The 22,526-nt window shown below is 38.6% G+C and overlaps 1 protein-coding gene across 1 annotated transcript in view; it reads left to right on the top strand.

Annotated features, from left to right (window-relative positions):
- The first annotated feature begins 7,740 nt into the window (after positions 1-7,740).
- The window catches only part of LOC118564830 (taste receptor type 1 member 1-like), a 27,349-nt gene continuing 12,563 nt past the window's right edge, over positions 7,741-22,526 (top strand). The window contains 7 exon segments of the mRNA XM_036144060.1: positions 7,741-7,919; positions 8,256-8,553; positions 8,675-9,400; positions 13,571-13,777; positions 14,670-14,790; positions 15,040-15,426; positions 15,429-15,500. Of these exon segments, the coding sequence (XP_035999953.1) occupies positions 7,741-7,919; positions 8,256-8,553; positions 8,675-9,400; positions 13,571-13,777; positions 14,670-14,790; positions 15,040-15,426; positions 15,429-15,500 (1,990 nt within the window).

Genomic DNA, 22,526 nt, shown 5'->3' with positions numbered 1-22,526 from the left:
AAGGCAGTGTTTTTCATACTTCAACACAGATAAGCACTTGCAGTTAAGTTTTTGTAACACAATTATTTTTGTTCCATGGAGGGAAAATAGGATAAGATGCAAAAACTACACAAAATGGAAAAGGGGATACCGTTAATTGACCTGGATGAAGGGTTCTTTTGCAGGACCCAAGGGGAGGTATGTGACTGCGTTATAAATTAGATAATGGTTATTTAAAAAAAAAAAACAAAGAGCTCTCTGAATGTTGGTTTAGTTGACTCCCAAAACACAAGCCTGGACCATAAAATAGATTTAATGAGTGAAGTGTCAGGAAAGCCCGTATCTGCTGGAGGAAGAAGGGTTAAACAGATGGGTTATAGAAACAGGCCCACAGTTTTAGCAGTACAATAAAGTGAATGTTAAATAAAATAGAACAACTACATAAACTAAGAAAAGCTAAATAAAATAGACAAACAGAGAAAAACTTAGGGTAACTTAATGTAAACTAATTCTATTAAAGACCCTGTTTAAATAGGATTCAAAGCCACATATCTTGTGTTGGAGTTAACTGGATCAGGGTTTGCATCCTTGACAGAACGATAGGTGAACAAAATGGGGGTTTGCTTTTTCTCTCAGATTAAAAATAGGTACTTTTTTGCAGCACACACAGTGGACATCTGAAACTGGAGCAGAGGTTACAGAGTTTAATGGAGTGGTGACATGCTGAGAAGTTTTGTGTGCAATGTCTGGTAATTTTTTTAATCCAAAAAAGCATGCTGACATTTTTACAGGATAACTGTACTTTGATTTCAAAACTGCATTAACTAATTTTTGATTACACAGACAAGGCGATCCTCACCAAAGTATGTGTGCTTGGTGCATTTTCTTACAGGACAATCAGAGGCCCAGCGTGAGGACGGGGAAAGTAAAATTGCGATAAAGTGTCTCATTAACTATTGCATTTTTAAAATAGGTTTCCCATAGGATGGAGATGGAACAATGGAAGGTGGTGTTTGTTTCTTGTGGGAGTGTTCAGTTAATTTCATTACAGAATACGATTCCATATGACTGAAAGGAGCTTTTCGGAACCGAAGTCAACCTCCGGAATTACAGGTAGCACACGACATTTAATATCTAAAAGATTGTTGTAAGTTTCAGGTTGCATTGGAGACATAAGCTTAGGAGGGTCCAGGAATGGGAGGGGGGGTCCACCAACCCCCTACCTCGAAGGAGTGCACGCTAAGGTCATCAACAGACAGATATGGTGGGCCAGAGGTCAGGGGCCCATCAGGTTTCCAGAGCCATGTGTACCAGCCACTAAAGGGTTCAAGGAAGGATCACCGGAACAATTTGACGCGCCGATTGCCACTCGCGGATGAGGCTGCTGGATTTTTATTTTGTTTCTGTTTTTTATTTTTATTAAAATGATTCACATACAGCTGTGTGGAGATTGTGGTTGGAACAATGACTCTATAAACCATCTTCTTTAAGGGCGAGGAGAAGACATCTCTGAGACATCATGACATCATGACAAGAATTGAATGCCTTGTGTAAAAAAACAAAAAAAAGAATTTTGTAATCACTGTATTTGTCTTATGAGTTACATATTCCTAAAATGTCACATCTTAGTACTGTTAGAATCTTGGTTTTGCATTGCATGATAATCTGGTTTTTATTTTGTGGTTTGATCTTTGTCTCACAGAAACCTGGCTACAAGAGGACTACGTTAGTATAAATGAGTCAACCCCCTCCAGTTATTCAAATTTCCACATTCCCAGATCTGTGGGAAGAGGAGGAGGAGTGGCAACTATCTTTCAGTCTGATTTATTAATTAGTCCCAGGCCAACTAATAATTACAGTTCTTTTGAACATTTAACCCTCAGTTTCCCTCATCCAAACTGCAAAGCAATAAAACCTCTTCTGTTTGTTGTTTTGTATCGTCCACCAGGCCCTTACACTCAGTTTTTGGATGAGTTGTCAGATTTCTTATCTGATTTGGTGTTAAATACTGATAAGGTTATTATAGTGGGTGATTTTAACATCCATGTTGACACTGAATGTGATAACCTTAGTGTAGCCTTTAAAACTATCCTAGATTCAATTGGTTTTGCTCAAAATGTGCATGAACCGACGCACTCTCGGCTCCATACCTTAGACCTTGTTCTGACATATGGCATTGATTGTGAAGAATTAACAGTATTCTCTCACAACCCTGTCCTGTCTGATCATTTTTTAATAACATTTGAGTTTAATCTAACTGAGTTCTCCACCCCCAAAAGAGGGTTCCATTATAGTAGATTTTTATCGGATAATGCTGTATCAAAACTTAGAGTCTGTCCCCTTTTTAATATCCTCAGTATTGCAGAAATGCCCTGTAGATGGCAGCATTGCTGTTTCTTCCCATTCACAAATCGATACCTTTGCTAACAATGTGACTTCCTCATTGCGTTCTGCATTAGACAATGTAGCTCCCTTGAAAAAGAAGGTGATTATTCACAGGAAGCTGGCTCCTTGGTTTAATTCAGAGCTGCGTTCCTTGAAGCACAATGTTAGGAAATTGGAGAGAAAATGGCGCTCTACACACGAAGAGGAATCCTACTTAATCTGGAGGGACAGACTATTGTTGTATAACAAGACCCTCCGCAGAGTTAGAGCAGCATATTTTTCATCATTAATTGAAGAGAATAAAAATAATCCTAGATTTCTCTTTAGTACAGTTGCCAAACTTACCCAGAGCCACAGCTCTGTTGATCCATCCATTCCCTTAGCTCTTAGTAGCAATGATTTTATGGGATTCTTCATAAATAAAATTGATGCCATTAAAAAAAAAATAATTGGCATCCTCCCAAACATGATTACCTCGTCCTCAGTAAGTGAGGCAGCATTGGAGGAATCTTTAGAATCTGCGCAGTGTTTGAACTGTTTAGAAGCAGTAGAGCTTTCTGAGCTATCTAAAATTTTAGGGTTAGGGTCTACCTGTATGTTAGACCCAATCCCAACCAAGTTGTTTAAGGACATATTCCCTTTGATCAGTGGCACTATTTTAGACATGATTAATCTATCCTTAGTAAATGGATATGTACCACAGGTTTTGAAAGTAGCTGTTATTAAACCTTTACTTAAGAATCCTTCTCTTGATCAGGATGAGTTAGTAAACTACAGACCTATATCTAATCTTCTTTTCTTATCTAAAATTCTTGAGAAAGTAGTTGCTAATCAACTTTGTGAACATTTACAAAGTAATGACCTACTTGAGGAGTTTCAGTCAGGCTTCAGAGCTCATCATAGCACTGAAACAGCTCTGGTGAAGGTCACTAATGATATTCTCATGGCCTCAGATAATGGACTTGTGTCTATACTTGTCCTGTTAGATCTCAGTGCTGCGTTTGATACAGTTGATCACAATATTCTCCTACAAAGACTTGAACATACTGTAGGGATTAAGGGGAAAGCATTAGGCTGGTTTAAATCTTATCTGTCAGACAGATTCCAATTTGTTCATCTTCCTCAAACTCTAGGGTCACCTGTGGAGTACCACATGGTTCAGTCCTTGGACCAATTCTCTTTACTATATATATGCTTCCGATAGGCAAAATTATCAGACAGCATGGGATTAATTTCCACTGTTATGCTGATGATACTCAGCTATATTTATCCATAAATCCTGATGAATCCAATCAATTACTTCGACTGCAGTCATGTCTTGATGACATCAAAAGCTGGATGACTTTAAATTTCCTGCATCTAAATTCTGACAAGACCGAAGTTGTAATCTTTGGGCCAGAGTCCTCAAAAAATAAACTTCTTAACCAATCACTTAATCTGGGTGGCATTAACCTGGCCTCTGGTAATAAAGTAAAAAATCTTGGTGTTATTTTTGACCAAGACATGTCATTTAAATCCCATATTAAACAGGTTTCCAGAGTTTCCTTTTTTCACCTCCAGAATATCGCCAAAATTAGAAACATTCTGTCCAGGAGTGATGCTGAAAAACTGGTCCATGCATTTGTTACTTCAAGGCTGGACTATTGTAATTCTTTACTATCAGGAAGTCCACAAAATGCAGTTCAAAGCCTTCAGCTGATCCAAAATGCTGCAGCAAGAGTTCTGATGAAAATCAACAAGAGGGATCATATTTCTCCAATTTTAGCTTCCCTTCATTGGCTTCCTGTTAAATCAAGAATAGAATTTAAAATTCTTCTTCTAACGTATAAAGCCCTTAATAATCAAACTCCATCATATATCAGAGCTCTGATTACCCCGTATGTTCCTAACAGAGCACTTCGCTCTCAGACTGCAGGTCTGCTGGTGGTTCCTAGAGTCTCTAAAAGTAGAATGGGAGGCAGATCCTTTAGCTATCAGGCTCCTCTCCTGTGGAACCAACTCCCAGTTTTGGTCCGTGAGGCAGACACCCTGTCTACTTTTAAGACTAGGCTTAAAACTTTTCTTTTTGACAAAAATTATAACTAGTGGCTCATGTTACTCTCAGCTACCTTTATAGTTTTACTGCTATAGGCTTAGGCTACTGGAGTATATCAGGATCTAATTTTCTCACTCTATTGAGTTCTACTGTTCTTCAATTATGCATTATGTGTTGTCATTTCTGCTTTAACTTTCTGTTCTCTCTCTTTTCTCTTCATAGTAGGTACACCTGGTCTGGCGTTCTGTTAACTGTGACATCATCCAGAGAAGACGGCTCACCCGCTACTACCATCTAATGTAGAACAGATTACTAGATCAATATGTGCTTCTGTGCTTTTTTGTCTCTCTTGTTGTGTCTCTGTTCTGTCTTCTGTAACCCCCAGTCGGTCGAGGCAGATGACCGTTCATACTGAGCCCGGTTCTGCCGGAGGTTTTTCCTTCCCGCTAATGGGTGGTTTTTCTTCCCACTGTCGCTTCATGCTTGCTCAGTATGAGGGATTGCAGCAAAGCCATGTACAATGCAGATGACTCTTCTGGTGGCTCTACGCTTCCCCAGGAGTGAATGCTGCTTGTCGGGACTTTGATGCAATCAACTGGTTTCCTTATATAGGACATTTTGACCAATCTGTATAATCTGACCCAATCTGTATAATATGATTGAACTTGACTTTGTAAAGTGCCTTGAGATGACATGTTTCATGATTTGGCGCTATATAAATAAAATTGAATTGAATTGAATTGAATCTGAGTGTAGTGCTTTCACAGGTTATATTAATTTCTAAAAAGACATCTTGTTAATCTAGGTTAGGACTCTTAAAGTCATATTTCGATCATGTAACAATTTCTGGTAGTTGCAAAGTTATCTTAGCCTTGCACCTCTCTGATAAAGGTGCTTACTTTTCTTAATTCTAGTAGGTTATTAGCTTATACTTGGGTTATTTTACATTGAAGGGGTAAATTTGAACTTCATTTGATTTTATAAGTCGCCAACAGAGGGGACAGTGGGTTACAATATTACATCTTACCATTTATACTTTGTTTAAGGGTTTCAAGACATGGACTTAGTTTAGCCTAGTTTTTGGTTTGATCTATTTATGATTAAAACAGAGGGAAATTGTTAAGAAAATATCTTAGTCAAGCAGAGTGGTGTCTGTCTCTCCCTGCTCCAGCGTAAGATAAACATGGAGGGGGGGGGGGGGGGGGGGTTCAGAAGGAGAGGGGCTCAGTCATCTTCCCCTGAGCTTGCAGGAGGAGCTATAAAGTTGATAAAAGGAATGTCTAGGTAAAACTTACTTCAGACAGACTCGACCGCGCGGTGAAACCATCTTGATTGATAATGTAAATGGCTTCATGGCTTTCCTGTGGCTATAGGAAATGATTCTCATATTCAGCTGACCATAAAAAACAGCATTTTATTAAGCTGTTTGCATGTTTGTTTATATATTTATATAAAAAGGCGTTTTCTCATTAGTCTCAACTTGATTAGGAATCAGTCTGAAGGACTAACACTTGTTTTTTACCCAATCAATTAATCTCCATCTTGATATATTGGAACTAGCCACTTATTTCAATGAACCTATCAGTAATCAGACTAACACATCCCAGTGATCTCTTAAAATGAGTTAGGAAATTATGATGGACACAACAGTAAGGTGAGTAGATGGTAAGGTTGTCAAAAGTAATCTATATTTAGATATAGGGGTACCAAAAACAGAAAATCTTTAGATACTAATTTACATCAAAATCAACACAAACTAGGCTTTTTTCATCTTGTCAAGCTGATACAGAAATTCACACAGTTAATGCCGCAAACAGTCATCCACTCAGCCTGTAGGTTTGATTTAATGCAGAAAAGTGTGCATCAGCAGTCAGCTCCACTGGATACTCCACTGGAATGGTAAAGCGGCAAAATCCCCTTCCACGCCCCCCCGGCCCTGTTCTGTTCAGTAGTAACAAATAGTGGACGATGTAGACACTCCTAAATCTGGTGAACTTTTAGCAAAAGGAAAAAAAAGAATAATAATGATAATAATATTCTCTCTCTCCCTCTTTGCCCCCCTCTCTTTATATATATATATATATATATATATATATATATATATATATATATATATATATATATATATATATATATATATATATATATATATATATGTATATATTGATTGATTGATTGATTGATTGATTGATTGATAAATAATGTGGCAAATTTAGAATTTCACTGAATAAATAAAAATAACACATTCATACATTCATTATGGATGTACCAAGACTCACATTGAGCAGAAACAAATCAGAACTAGCAGCAATGTGTCCTGCTGTCCTTAGGTGGTCAGCATATGATGCAAAATTGCTAGGAACACAGAAAATGAACAGGGCTGCTGCTGTAAAAAAAAAAATATTATATGGACCACATCCATGATCACACTGTACAAAATGTTCTTTTTAGACAGGAAAAAAACTATAATTATTGCTTATTTTTATGAGAAATAACATTTTAGGTATATGAGCAGCAAATTGACAGGAGAAGCCCAGCTTCTCCTCAGGTGATTGCAAAACATTATGAACTGAGATGAGCCCTGATATCTGTAGTATGTATATTTTAACCTCATATACAAGTTTAGGATATTGCCAATGGAATGATGTTGATCCAAAGTCTCCACCTTGGACCATCCTCGAATCCATGAAGCACCAGTTCCTTATGGCTCCCCCTGCAGGTAATGAGTGTAATACTGTATATGGTGATACCGTGTTAGCTACATGGTCCAAAAGCACAATACAATACAATACAATACAGTACATGTAGCCTTTTATTAGGGCCTGGCTGGACACAATGGATATTCAGTTTAAGCATTGGGAGTTTTCTCTTCCTTAGAACTGGTTTTGGGTAAGATGTCTAGGTATCTTGTAGAACTGATCATTCTAACAGATTATGATATAGGCTTATTTTTTGTGGCTACACTTTTGTCAAGAAATGAAAAAATTATTTCCCAACCATGTAAGCATTAGAACAAAATCTGTCCCGCATTTCATACTGTTTATTTGTTTTGTCAAAAAATGCAGTGGCTCTGCTCAGAAGACTCATTCATGATTGCATCACACCTGCTCACAGACAATGGGTTGTTTCTTGGGCAAGTACTTGGACGCAGCAGAAATTTTGCATGCTTATTTGAAAGTTATCAAAATGTGACAGCTATGTACGTATTTATGACAGCTTGCTTATCTCCAATTTATGTAAACTATTGTGGGAGTTCATCTCTTCACGGGTCAAGTAAAACCTTTAGTGCAAATTACGGCACAAAGTAGTTAACAATACATTGGCAAACAAAAACTGTGACAATGAACGGGATTCTAGCTCAAGTGTGTTTGCTGGGATATCTGCTGCAGGCCCTGACTGAACCCGTCCCAGCATCAGAGTTTGTTTTGGACGGAGATTTTTTTCTTGGTGGACTTTTTGACATTCATCAAGTCAGTCACGGTCTTTCTCAGGACAGACCAGAGGCTTTCGCTTGCTCAAGGTGGGTTATTTGGCATTAATTTATATATTTTCAAGATCAAACAAATGAAAAGTATCATGCGTTATTTGATCAACTTAGTAGCTTTAGCGTTACAGGAAACTACTCGAATTTAGTTCAACACAATTGTTGCATTTTCTTTAAACTATTCTTAAAAAAATCCCATCACTATAAGAGCACTGATGGGATTTAATTTCCAACCTTACAGTTTGTGGAACTGAATGTTTGACCAAGCAATCTTTTCAGGTGCATTTATAGTGTTTACATACTGGGTGCAGACACTATTGGAACCTGATTTTGAATAACCTACTGAAATCTTGTCCTTTTTTCTGTCCACAGTCAGCCTTTTATTCTATCAAGTTATCGGAGATTTCAGATGATGAGGTTCTCTATAGAGGAAATCAATAACTCTACTAACTTGCTGCCAAATGTAACTCTAGGCTATAAAATATTTGACCACTGCTCAGACAGACAAAATTTTCCAGATGTTTTCAATCTCATCTCTGTGAATGGTTTCATCAAACCCTGGAATGAATCCCCCAAGAATACCTCAAGAATGATCGCAGTGGTTGGCACTTATACAAGCACGGCGACGCTGAGTTTTGCCCCGCTCTTGATGAAGGATCTCATTCCCCTGGTAAATATTTCAACTGAATTGTCTTAATGTTATTTAATACATTTGATGTATTAACAAACGTTTTAAGCATTTTTAAGTAAGTAAAGTTATAGAAAATCCAATGTCAATTTTTCATTAACAGGTCAGCTATGGTGCTGCTAGTTCTGTCTTTTCAAAGAGGTATCATTTTCCATCTTTTTTAAGAACAATACATCCAAACAAAGATGTTATAAAAGTTATTCTGATGATTCTGAAAGAATTTGACTGGCGCTGGGTCTCCTTCCTACACATTGACGACGAATACGGCAGAGATGGCCTGGACTTATTTATCAAGAGCATTGCTGATACTGAAATCTGTCTGGCATACAGAAACAGCCTTGATACTTACACAAATTACACAAAAATTTTCCAACTAATGAACTCTCTTAGGGTCAATGTCACAATTGTTTTTGCACCAGAATGGACTGCTGAAGCTCTCATTAAGGCCGCCATAAAGCACAACATCATCAACAAAGTGTGGATAGCTGTGGATGCCTGGTCCTTACACAGAAAGCTTCCCAAAGAAAATGGAATAAGAAAAATCGGAACCGTAGTTGGAATTGCTGAGCCAGTAATCCCAATTCCAGGTTTCAGAGATTTCATCTATTCTTTGGAAGCCCGGTATCAGCAGGAAGATGCAAACAAAGGAAAGGTCTGTAATCAGATCTGCAACTGCACCAATGTGACAGCCCAAGATATCATCAATGCAGATCCATCTTTCTCCTTTTCTGTTTACGCTGCTGTGTATGCCATCGGCCATGCTTTACATGCTGTGTTGCAATGTGGAGTGGACACCTGTAACATCAGCATACCGGTACACCCGCACATGGTGAGTTTACTATCCCTTACAAACCTCATTTAATTTATGCATGCTTCCAGTCTCTGACATATTTTTTAAATGTAGAAAATGTGAACTAAATTACAAGTGTTGCTTTTACATAATTTATTTTAACATTTAATTATGCTTAGAATAAATTGTATTTTGCAGCACAAATGATAGATTTCCTGAGTTCAGTTTTAGCAAAGCTGCTGAAGTTGGTGATGCTCCTAATCTCCTTAGAAACTGATTCATTATATTTATTAGATGTTTTTGAAGATGCCTGTAAAAGCTAAACTGAATCTTTTTAGACTCATCAAGATCTTTCTAAGACATAATTTATTGTGTTTGGCTATTGATTCACTGATGGGGGGGGGGGGGGTACAGATTTTTGTGTGTATGTGGACAGATATTTCATCCCTTGCTAAAATATCTAAATTATAAAGCGAGAGAGGGTCTGTTAATTGCTTTTCCACAATAACCTGGAAAAAGGGTGATGTTGGGGGAAAAACAAGCCCAAATAAGTGACTTCACATTAAGAAACAAGCCCAAAAATATGTAATACGCTTCTCACAAAATTTATAAGCAGTTTTAGAATCAAACAAGCCCATGTCTCTAGAGAGATGCTTGTCTCATATCCAATCAGCAACAAACTTCTTGGTTGAATGAAAATATTTTTAATATAAATCTGCAAGGCATAGGAATAAGTTTTGACTTAAGGGTATATCTCATAAATTGTAAATACAATGTGTGTCTTCTTCTGGCAACAGTACACTTTGGAACTATTTAATCAAAGGTGACCCACTGTACTAACAACAGAAAGTTTGAAATAGATAATAATCTTTTACAGATTTTTTTTTTTTTATCAAAATGGACCATGGTCTCACATTCACTGTTTAGTTTACATGGAAGTTGTAATTTATGAGAATAAGTTTGTCTCTGGATTCACCAAACTGAGCAGACCACTTTAACTTTGACTTCTGTTAATAGATGTTTACCATAGGTGTTCAGAGTCTTCTTAATTTTTCATATTTTTTAATCTATCTTTCTTTTGTTAGTATGAGCATACATTCCTTTACCAGTGCAGAGACTGCCTTATAGTGTTCAAAAACAAACCAAAGCTGTTGACTCCTTGACGCAAACAATGAGAACTCAATCTCTGTTACTAGCCACTCATGTGTTTTTGCTGTGTTTCACACAGATGCATACACAACCTCTTCATATTCTTCTTAACAGAGTGAGACAGACAACAGTGACAAGAGGAAGGGAGCAGCAGTGTATGTGCGTGTTGCTTATTTGATATGCAAATATTGCATGATATCACCTGGGATTCATATGATCCCTTCGCATGAGTGCCCAGTACACAGGGGTTGAAGGAGGACTGTAGGATACCCTTCATTTGAAGTGTGTTGCTGATAACTCAAAAAGGCAAAATAAGATAGATTCATCACACAGTAGTGTCTGGATGCACTTTTCTAATGATAGAAATGGTAAAGCAAAGTACTGTATTTGCCAGGAAAGTTCAGAACTAACACAAAAGACTCACTTATTGTACCCTGAGGATAGAACTAGACTGGCTATTAATGAAATAACCATTAATTACACCCATATCAAGTTCAGTACTAGAGTTGTTAATTTTTGGACCAATAGAGGAGTGATCAAAAGTTAGCACACAGCCTCAGTTGTTTCAGCTAGAACCCACTCATGAGGACTGTAATCTGGGTGTAGTGATGGACTCAGACTTGAACCTCCAAAAGCATCCCAAAAAAAGTAAAAAACAAAGCAACTGGACTTATTTTCTGTAGTTGAAGACGTTTCGCTTCCTCTCCCGGAAGCTTTCTCAATGCGGTACCGCGCGCGAGCTATTTTTAGAAACACAACGTCACGATGACGTCACATCACGTGGTACGCAGTGGGGCAAACTCCGGAAAGCCGCCATTGTTTTGCTGTAAAGAAGACGTGCGTTAGCCTAGGTTTTACTCGGTAAACGACTGCTTTTTCCAAATCTAAGACCATGGTTTTTAAACATTGTTGCTATGGAACGTGCAACAGCGACTCGAGGTACGCTGATCGGCCGCATATGAAGGATGTTTTCTTCAATACTGCCAAGGAGAAATGTGTGCGCTGGTACACCGGGGCGGTCGGCCTACACAACAGTTCAACCCGGAAAAAGTTACCAAATTCAAGTACATATGTAGCAAGCATTTTGTCGGAGGAAAGGGCCCAACCGAAGAACATCCTGACCCAATTCCAGCGACATCAAGTCAAGGTAAGAGTATTTTGGTGGCCGACATGTTAATAAAGTAGCGCCTGCTACCATGACAGCATATAGGCTATCATGGTAGCAGGCGCTAACATGATAGCCTGCTACCAGGATAGCTTACTCAAAAACATTTCAAATGAGACAAACATTAAACATATACCCATTCCTGGACGGTGATTGCAAACAACAACAAAAAAAAAAAACGCGACGCTGCCATGATCGCCGCGCAGGAAAAAAAAACAAAGCTTACCGTTCATCATCTCGGCCTGTTTTCCAGTCTTTTTAAGCCCTCGAACCTCAAGCCATCGTTTGAGCTGAAGGTTGGTGTGTTCTTCGACAGTGCGACCAGTAATCCGTGTGCCTGGGACATCGTCTTGGGAAAGTTTAACGGCTGTAAAGTCGGTCATATCGCTGTTTCTGTTGCGCTTGTAATAGCTGGGTTATCCGTGCTTTCTCTCCTGTATGCCCTACCTAAGCGGCAAAAGGGGCGTTGCTCTTGAGACGGTGACGTCACGTGCGCGGTACCGCATTCAAAAAGTCTGAAGTAATGATGAGTAACAAGCTTTATACCATTGCCCAACAAAGGCCTTGCAATGGCTTAGATAACATGCAAATTCAATCGAAACAGGTCCACCCCTTAGTAATGGGCGGTCGTTAAAGCCATTAAGCCAGCAGAATGGACCGAAACTGGTCCACTCCTCTGTAACGAGGAGTCGTTAGGATTGTTATTGGCTTGGCTTAAAGGAACAATGTTTTGATCCCCCATATGAGGGTGAGAGTTAAGGTGATGACTGGCCGAAATTAATTCTATAGCTGTGTTGTAAGTTTTTGAAAGTTGGAACCTAAGGCCTCCTCCTCTGTTTAAGGTTGGTTTTTCTCTCTTAACGTAGATGGCTTCCTTCACACCCCTTTCAAACCATCTGTCTTCTTTGACCAAAATGTGAACATTTTGGTCCTCAAAAGAGTGTCCTTTGTCCTTAAGGTGTAAGTGGACAGCAGAGTGTTGACCTGAGGAGGTAGCTCTCCTGTGTTGAGCCATGCGTCTCCAAAAGCATCTAAAGAAATTTACAAAGTCAGCCTTCTATCACCTGAAGAACATTTCCAGAATGAAAGGACTGATGTCTCAGCAGGATCTCGAAAAACTAATCCATGCGTTTATTTTTAGTCTAATTGATTACTGCAATGGTGTTTTCACAGATCTGCCAAAAAAGTGGATCACACAGCTGCAGCTGATCCAGAACGCTGCTGCCCGCGTCCTCACTAAGACTAAGAAAGTAGAGCACATCACCCCAGTTCTAAAGTCCTTACACTGGCTCCCTGTATCTCAGAGAATAGACTTTAAAATCCTTCTGTTAATTTATAAATCCCTGAACAGTTTAGCACCTAAATACATCACAGACTTGTTATCAGTGTATGAACTATTCAAACCACTCATGTCTTCTGGCTCAAATCTACTCTGCTAACCCAGAACTAGAACCAAACACGGAGGAGAAGTATTTAGTTCTCATGCTCCACTTATCTGGAACAAACTTTCAGAAGACTATAAAAGTGATGAAACCATGAGTTTGTTTAAATCAGGGCTAAAACCCTATTTATTTAGAGTTGCCTTTGAATGTTACTGTTCAACTCAAACTGTTGCAGTAAACTGAAACTTTATTAGATCAAGTTTGTAGACCAACTTATCTTGACCTGCTGCTACTATTCCACTGCAATGTGCTTTTCTCTGTATGTTTTCTTTTCTCATATTCTATTCATGTACAGCACTCTGAATTGTCTTGTTACTGAAATGGTCTGTACAAAAAACTTGCCTTGCCTAATTTAAATTCATCCTATTTAGTCTACACATCTAATTTTCACTGAGAGCACATATATAACTGTGTAAGTTTACAAAGTAATCAGGTTTTATTTTCCAACAACAGATTTTAACAGAGCTGAGAAGATCAAATTTTTCACTTCTAAACCAGAGGGTTCAGTTTGATGAAAATGGGGACCCCAAGTATGGATCATATTCAATAGTTTTCTGGAACGAAAGTGGTGAGGCAGAGGAGGTTGGCTTTTACAGTTTCCCTCCATCATTCCAGTTCTTCATCAACAAGAGCAAAATCAAGTGGCATGAAAATGGGGAGGTAATGTTTATGTACTTATGAAAAATATTTAAATGTAAATGTTTCCTGTTTCTGCATACGCAAAAATGAAATGTGAAAAATTTAAATTCAATATAAGGAGCACATTCTTAAGAAAGAAGCAAACCAGTCAGCTTGTGATGGTCTAAATTTAAATCCTTGAAGCCCCCTACAGCTGTGTGTTAAAAACGTTAATATAATATAATCTTTTCTTGCAGCAGCATAATCACACACTGAAATTTAGAGAGCAATCCGACCTTTGCACCGTACACATATATTCTTGTAGTAGGTACAGGTTTTTTTTAAATTTACTTCTTTAATTTTGCTCTGATTGGTATATATGGGTAACTTTGAACAAGTAGCGATTTTGGATGTAATTTCCTAATTTATCAAGATCAATACTAATTTGGCTTACTTGAACAGCAAACTCTAATGTGTTTCCTACTTGCAGGTTTGCTGAAATAGATTTCTGTGTCATGTCATAATTGTAAAACAGAGCCAATAAAATTCATGGATCACAGATTGACATGGCTTAGCCTAGGATAAAGTCTAAATTAGATTGTTTATTGTATAAGAGTTGTTAGGCGTGCCAATAAGTGAAGCACCAGTGATTTTCTTAAAAAACAAGTTTACTCAAATTGAAGACTAGAGTTTTTTTGTTTCTTGTTTTCTGTGTGATAGTAGACAACAACATATTAAATTACCATCAGGCTTTTTCAACATATTTACCAGGGGTGCATGTAACTGTGGATGAAGCCATTGATATAATCTGCAGTGATATTTTTTTAAACACATTTTTAAGTTTATTATCTTGCATGTGTGTAATTTCTCACATCTCAGCTATGGAAATGTAACTAGCTTTTGCTTTTCTGCTTCATACCCCCGACTTCCACAGGTGCCCGTGTCATTTTGTTCCCCTGAGTGTTCAGAAGGGTTTGCAAAAAAGCAAGAAGGAACTCACAAGTGCTGCTTCAATTGTACTATTTGTCAAACAGGAACTTATATTAATAGTACAGGTAAATAATTTTAAAATACATAAATGTGGAGATGCTTGCATTGGTCTGATCCACCCAGTTCTCTTTTGCATAAATAAAATTTATTTTGCATGCCTGTGCACAGAAGATGCTAAATCTGGAGTAAAATATGGTGATATTTTATGTGTTTCAAAGACCAACATTTTAAGTAATTTTATTAGAACATGGAAGGCTACACAGTTGCTCTGTTTTCATTTTACCTTAGCTTTGTCCATATGTTCTGTACAACAGCGAATCCTTACGACTGCATCCGCTGTAAGGAGACAGAGTGGTCTGAAGCAGGAAGTACTTCATGCAATCTGCGGCGGGAGGAGTACACAACTTTCTCACACGGTGGAGCTGTGGTGATCATCGTCGGAACTTTGATCTTTGTGTGCCTCACCGTAGCTGTATCTGTTCTCTTCATACGCAATTACAAGTCACCTGTTGCAAAATCTGCTGGAGGGCCGATGTGCTTCCTAATTTTAGCATGCCTAAGTCTGTCGAGTATTAGTGTGTTCTTTAACTTTGGTAAGCCCACACCTGCTTCTTGTGTCTTGAGGTATTTCCCATTTTTGCTTTTCTTTACTATTTGCATTGCATGCTTTTTAGTACGCTCATTTCAAATTGTTTATGTTTTTAAAATGGCTTCCAAGTACCCCATCCTCCTCAACTGGTGGATGAAATACCACGGGCAATGGTTGGTCATCATAGTAATATTTGTCATTCAAGCAAGCTTACTCGTCCATGGATATTCCTCTGCACCCCCAAAGCCTGGCAATATTACACTTTCAGAGTCACAAACAGTCACACTTATTTGTGATCAAAATGTTCAAGCCATGTCTGGGTTTCTGATCCTATTTTCAGTCTTGTGTTTTCTTTGCTTTATTTTCTCCTACATGGGAAAAGATCTGCCAAAGAATTACAATGAGGCCAAATCGATAACATTCTGCCTCCTGCAGCTGGTCATTATCTGGATCATATACGCCACTACACACTTGCTTTACCATGCATATTACACCTCAGCTCTCAGTGCTCTAGCTGTACTTTGCAGTCTCTACTCGTTTCTTTTCTGGTATTTTCTGCCAAAATGTTACATTATTCTTTTTCAACCAGAGAAAAACACTCAGCAGTACTTCCTGAGTCTTATTCAGAATTACACAGAGACGTCTAGCTTTTAGCTCTCAGATTATGTATGCTTTGAGCTGGTTCAGGCCCCCAGCACTTTGAATTGTCTTGTTACTGAAAAGTGCTATATAAATAAACTTGCCTTAACAGAAAAAATTATTTCACGCTGTTTTTTGGGTGATGCAGAATACAATAGAGCTTCTATTCTTCTTTGAATGGCTTTTCCCTTTCAGGGGTCACCACAGTGAGTCATTTGTTTCCATTTGTCTTCTCTCAAAAATTAAAACCGGGCATACACTGTATGAGTTTTTGCCCTTTTTGGGCCGATTCTTCAGTCGTGCGAGAATTTTTTTGGATCGGGTCGAGTTTCAGCTTGATCGTGCGTCCTGCGTCGTGTAATATACAGCGGGTAACGAGGGGCGATTCACCTGTCACGACCACCTTCCGATCAGGAATCGGACGGTCGGTTGAAAATCAAACATGTTTAAAATTCAGTCTGCCCTCGTGAGCGATCGTGAGTGCGTCCCGCTGTTGAAGCGTAGTTACGACCATCTACGAGCCGATTTCCCCTGACCTCGCGCACTGCGTACCGCAAACAATTAGATTCTTCTTCGTCTTCTCAAGCGAAAACATAGGAGCGCAGAGAAGCATGGCTGCAGTACGTGTGACATGGAGTCAAACTATGGAGGAGCAACTGGTAGAATTTCCAAGGCAGCGCATTTTGTTCTAGTAAGCCTCAGTGACGCTGAGTCTTACTCAGCGTCACTGATTTTTATTTGTTCGGCACTGCATTCTTGTATTTCCTGTAAATAGTTAACATAGTTAATGTGTGTGTAACAGCAGTGGGTTGGTGGATTGCCAGTCACGCTGAGTCAGAGTCATCGAGACAATTAACAGTGTGCCAGTGTGTTTGGATTACTCGTTTCAAGGTCATCATTTCATAGAGTTAAGACCTTTTGACTTGACAGGTTTTTCCTGGTGAATATTTATTCACCACTAAATGGCCGTAGTGAGGGTTTGAGGCTTAAATTAGGCTTTTTACAACAAATTTGCTGAAGAGCTCCAAGGCTTCAACAAAACCTCATCTTACCGACATTTCCATGTATTGTAGATATGAATGTAAGTTATGAGTATTGTTGATGTAAAAGGAGGCTATACATTCAATTTACTTTCTTTCATTGATTTGATTCTGTTCCAAACAACTTGTATGCCATTCTGTTTTTTTATTGCATTGTATAAAAATTGTTTATTGAAAATATATTCACTAGTAGCAGCAGGTAAATGCCGTTGCGTATGGTCCTTAATTTGAGGGAATTGGTCCTCGAGCATCCTTGAAAAGATCCTGAATTTGATGTTACCATGGTGTGGGAAGCCTGTGTAAGTCTGTTTACTGTGTCCGTGCATGCATGTATAAAGATGTGTGGTTTTATTTATGTCATTTCAGGTTCACATATACTGAGTTATAATGCAGGCATTTAAAAATAATAATAATTATTATTGTGAATTTTACTGTGAATTTTAAAATAACTCATTTGGGATAAACTTTATTGGGGAATTAGTCACATTTTTCCCCACTCAGTTTTGTACATTATTTTGAGTTTTCCTGATGTACATATTGTGTATGTTTTGTTACTTTGTCCTTATTGCTACCATCAGTTTATCAATCTGTATAAGGATATATTTTAATTCGATAGACAGAAGAATATTAATAAACCATATGTTTAAGAAAGTGCTTTTTTAAAGTTTTTTTTTATTGTCTTATTGTCAAATAGTTGTACATTTATTAAAATAATTTTACACAAAAATATATAGGATGGATGCAGTGACCATAACCTAACAGTTTTAACCTAATGTTTTGAAAAATGGGAGGGAGCTGGAGCCCTGCAACAGACTGGTGACCTGTCCAGGGTGTACCCTGCCTCTCGCCCATTGAAATGCTGGAGATAGGCACCGGCACCCCTTGCGACCCCATGAGGGATAAAGCGAGTAAGAAAATGGATGGATGGATGGATGGGAGGAAGCCAGAGCACCCTGAAGAAAAATCATGCTGCAAGGGGTAAACATGCAAGCTGCATTTGATCCCAGGACCTTCTTCCTGCAACACAGCTGTGCCACCAACTCCAACATGGTTCAGTCCCTCAGTTCTGTTCAGACCAAATGAATTCAATTAAACTTAATTCACTTTAATTCAATATATTGCTATAGTTCCAGTTTTTAACAAATGTCATCTCATAGCACTTTACAAAACAAACAGCTCCAATTAATAGTAAATCATATAAAATCCAATTTCATCCAGATTAACTTCCAATCAATTCAGTTAATTCCAATTTAATCCAAACACGTAAGATTTCCAGATTACCAGTTCACCAGTACATTACAAACAATGCAAGTGGAATATATTATGCCCTCTTGTAAAATAAATAAATAAAGTTATCTATCTAAAGAAACCAATTGTATGGAGTCATTGAAAGAGGGGTGAAAGAAGCCATCTTGGTCAAAAGAGAAAAGCCAACATTAAAGAGAGGGGGAGGGTTTTACTTCCAACTCCACAGCGTTTACAGCTCGGACCTCCAACACATTTCAAAGAGATTACATCAGTAGTCTCATCAGGATTCAGGTGACGAAGTCCTCCACTCACACATAGCAATAAGGCCCGTTTACACTACACCTAAAAACCAAGCCATGCCGAGACCGGTCCGAGCTTGGTCCAGTTAACTGAGATAAAAGCAGCCGTTTACACACAAGAGTTATCTCGGTTATGGTTCCTTGGTTGCTCCTCGCCTCCTAGTGGCGATCTGCGGTACTACCGCTCTGTGGGATTGAAGGTGGGACGGAGCAAATCAAAATGGCGGCACCCGCAACATTCAGCATGTTATTGTTAGACAGAGTCAGCTTTTGGGACGTGGATAAGACAAATGAACGTCTAATAAGGATTTACAGACGCAGGAAACAACAACAGACGCTGAGGTTCATAAGCAGAGTCATCACTGGAAACCGTGTGGCACGGTAAGGAAGCTAGTATTATTATGAATGTCTGAAATTTGTCTGAATGGAGTGTGAATCAGGACGTGCAGCCAGACACGCCGGGAAACCCGCTGACAGTCAGCTGACTGTAAGGGCATGACGCGGTCTGCTCATGCGCTCCTCGTTATCAGGGAACCGGGCCAAAAAAAACCAGTCCGAGGCCTGCTGATGAACTGGTCTGCAGTTAGCGCGGTCCGGTTATGGTTAGTGCGGTCTGGTTCAGTCTGCTGACCATTTACACACAAGAGTTAACTCGGTTACCGAGCTCGGACTAGTCTCGGCTCGGTTAAAAAAGTGTAGTGTAAATGGGCCTAGAGTGTCAAATGACCCAGGACAGTGACACAGATCATTGATATGCATCTGACTTGCAATGCACCTAGGTAGATGGGCCTCCATGTGCTTAAAGACAAAAGCGCTCCAACGACGAGCTACTCATTGCGAGCCGCTAGAATTGACAGACTCCTGGACGGGTGTCAAAAGGTTTTCAGAAAAGCTGAGCGAAAGTCCGGTTGCCTCCGATTTAAACCTGTTTGCTGCTGCGATGACCGAAATTGTACAGGCAGTTGGCAAAGTAAGATGGTGCCAAATCGTTAAATGATTAAGGAACCAAAAGTAAAATCTTACAAGTAATTCTGAAAGAAACTGAGAGCCTATGTAGGAAAGGTAAAATAGGGGTGATGTGCTCATGTCCTTCCTTCACAGTTAGCAAGTGTGCAGCAGCATTTTGGATAAACTAAAGAAAATAGAAAAGGGCCTGACTAATCCCATTACAGGAGTTACAGTATTCCAGTCTAGTGGTATTTAAAGCAACTACGGGACAATGAGGAGTAGCAACCATCTTTCAGTCTGATTTATTAATTAGTCCCAGACCAATTAATAACAAAAATTCTTTTGACCATTTAACCCTCAGTATCCCTCATCCAAACTGCAGAACAATAAAACCTCTTCTGTTTGTTGTTTTGTATCGTCCACCAGGCCCTTACACTCAGTTTTTAGATCAGTTCTTACTTCTTATCTGAATTGGTGCTAAACACTGACAAGGTTATCATAGTGGGGGATTTTAACACTCACGTTGACACTCAATGTGATAACATTAATGTAGCCTTTAAAACTATCCTAAGATAAATTGGTTTTAGTATTTTACTTTTTTTTTAAGATTTTTCACAGCTCTAGTGGCTTGCTTTTTATTCCTGCTTTCCTACTTTGGACCTTGTGCTGACATATGGCATTGATTGTGAAGAATCAAAGTATTTTTTCACAAACCTGTCCTATTTAACAATTTTTTATAACCTTTGAGTTCAATTTAACTGAGTTCTCCACCTCCAAAACAAGGTTTCATAATAGTAGATCTTTGTCAGACAATGCTTTATCAAACTTTAGAGTCTCTCCCCATTTTAATATCCTCATTATCACAGAAATGCCCAGCAGATGCCTATAATGTTGTTTCTTCCCATTCACAAATTGATGCTTTTGTTAATGGTGTCACTTCCTCGTTGCGTTTTGCATTAGACAACATAGCCCCCTTGAAATATCCATCAATTCCCTTAGCTCTTCATCAGTAATGACTTTATGGGATTCTTCATAAATAAAAATTGATTCTATTAAAAATAAAATAATTGACATTCTCCCCAAACATGATTTCCTCGTCCTCAGTAAGTGAGCCATCGTTGAAGGAATCCTTTAAAAACCTGATCGGTGTTGAACTGTTTAGACGCAGAGTTTGAGCTTTCTGAGCTATCTAAATTTTAGCTTCATCTAAACCTTCAACTGTATGTAGACCCAATCCCAACCAAGTTATTTAAAGAGGTTGTTCCCTTTGATTGAGTGCCCCATTTTAGACATGATTAATCATCAGTATTGAATGGATATGCACCACAGCTTTTAAAGTAGCTGTTATTAAACCTTTATTTAAGAAACCATCTCTTGATCAAGATGAGTTAGTAAATTACAGACCTATAACTAATCTTCTTTTCCTATCTAAAATTCTTGAGAAAGTAGTTGCTAATCAAGTATGTGAACATTTAATGTAATGACCTACTTGAGGAGTTTCAGTCAGGCTTCAGAGCTCATCATATCACTGAAACAGCTGTGGTGAAGGTCACTAATGATATTTTAATGACCTCAGATGATTACAATTATACCTAAACTAAGTAATGCTATAACCTTATTTTATCATGATAATATGTTTTTGGTCTTTTTTTTTATAAGCATATTACATGGCCATATACTTTTAAAAGAATTTGAGGCTTATTGTTGTTTTCAGAGACAACTATTAGATGTACAAACCTTTCTTCCTGTCAGCATGCCTGACAGGCACATCTTTGCACACAGGTGCTGTCATTAAGCCACGGGTTCATTGGTCAAACCAAAAGTTAAAACCAAGTGCAGGGTGTGTCCCTCATCATGTGTGGGGACACTTTATTGCCCACTGAAGGGGATGTAGCTTTTTACCATGAACCAAAACGTTCTGCTTGAATGAATCAATCATTTGTGTGAATTTGCTTGTAAACCTCATGCAGCTGCAACTTTACGTCATCTACAGCTCATCCCTATCGTAAAACCATTCACCCTTCCGTCTATCCAGCCATGGCGGTTACATGCATTAATATTTGTTTTCTTTAAGATGACTGTATGTGCTCATTCCAGGTTTTTACAATGCTTCTGTGAGCAATCTTTGGTTCTTGGACAACTCTGGATGATTTATTATGACTCCCGATCAGAATCAACATGGAACACAAGGAATTTAACCCTTGTTTTCCGGTGTAATTGGGATATTTCTTCTTCAAGATTAGGGCTTCAGCTGAGTTCACTGAAACAATCATAAATGCTTGAACACATCTGTAAATACATCTGTAACTAATGGTAATTATCAGTATGCTTATTTTTTTTTTACCCATCATGAGATCCTTCCTGTTGCAAGATCTTATATGAGAATCCCTTTCTAGACCATTAATAAGGACACCAACCAGATGATAATAATGTGCCCTGTAGGGGGCTTCATTCATTTGTAATTCAGGATTTTTGAATGAGTGAGTATTGTGTTATCTTAATCAATGATGTGTCAGAGACAAATTTCAGTTTTTATTCCAGAACCGGAAATAAACATATTTTTATCTGATCTATGAACTGCCAATGCCAACAGCTTATTCTGTTGTTGATTGTGTTGATTTGTATTGGAAGCTTATTAGGCAGCATATGTGAGCATAAATCCTTTATAACTAAACAGTTAATTTCTGCTCAATGCAGAGCGTTTTGCTGCCAAGTCCTTCCATCCCCATCCCAGAACGCCTCCCTCTGCGGGCTCCATCACACTACCACACATGTAGGACATGGGGAGTGGGGACAGCCCTGGGGTTGGTGGGAGGGTTTTTCCATCCCCGCTGTCTTGTGGCAACCTGGACCCCAATTTTATTGTACAATTTAGGCACTTTAATTTATAACATTTTCATGACACACATGTAGGGCCTGGTGTCGGGTGCAGTTGAGGCATCCATTGGGGGGGCAGTTAGGTTGGTCTCACCGCTGGTGCCTTTACCTGCCTTCAAATGTTAAACTGCATATAAAACATTGAGGGTTCTGAATGTGTG

The sequence above is a fragment of the Fundulus heteroclitus genome, chromosome 1 (assembly GCF_011125445.2).
Source record: "Fundulus heteroclitus isolate FHET01 chromosome 1, MU-UCD_Fhet_4.1, whole genome shotgun sequence".
Classification (NCBI taxonomy): domain Eukaryota; kingdom Metazoa; phylum Chordata; class Actinopteri; order Cyprinodontiformes; family Fundulidae; genus Fundulus; species Fundulus heteroclitus.
Note: the sequence above shows the minus strand (reverse complement) of the source record. Positions and strands in the feature narration are given on the sequence as shown.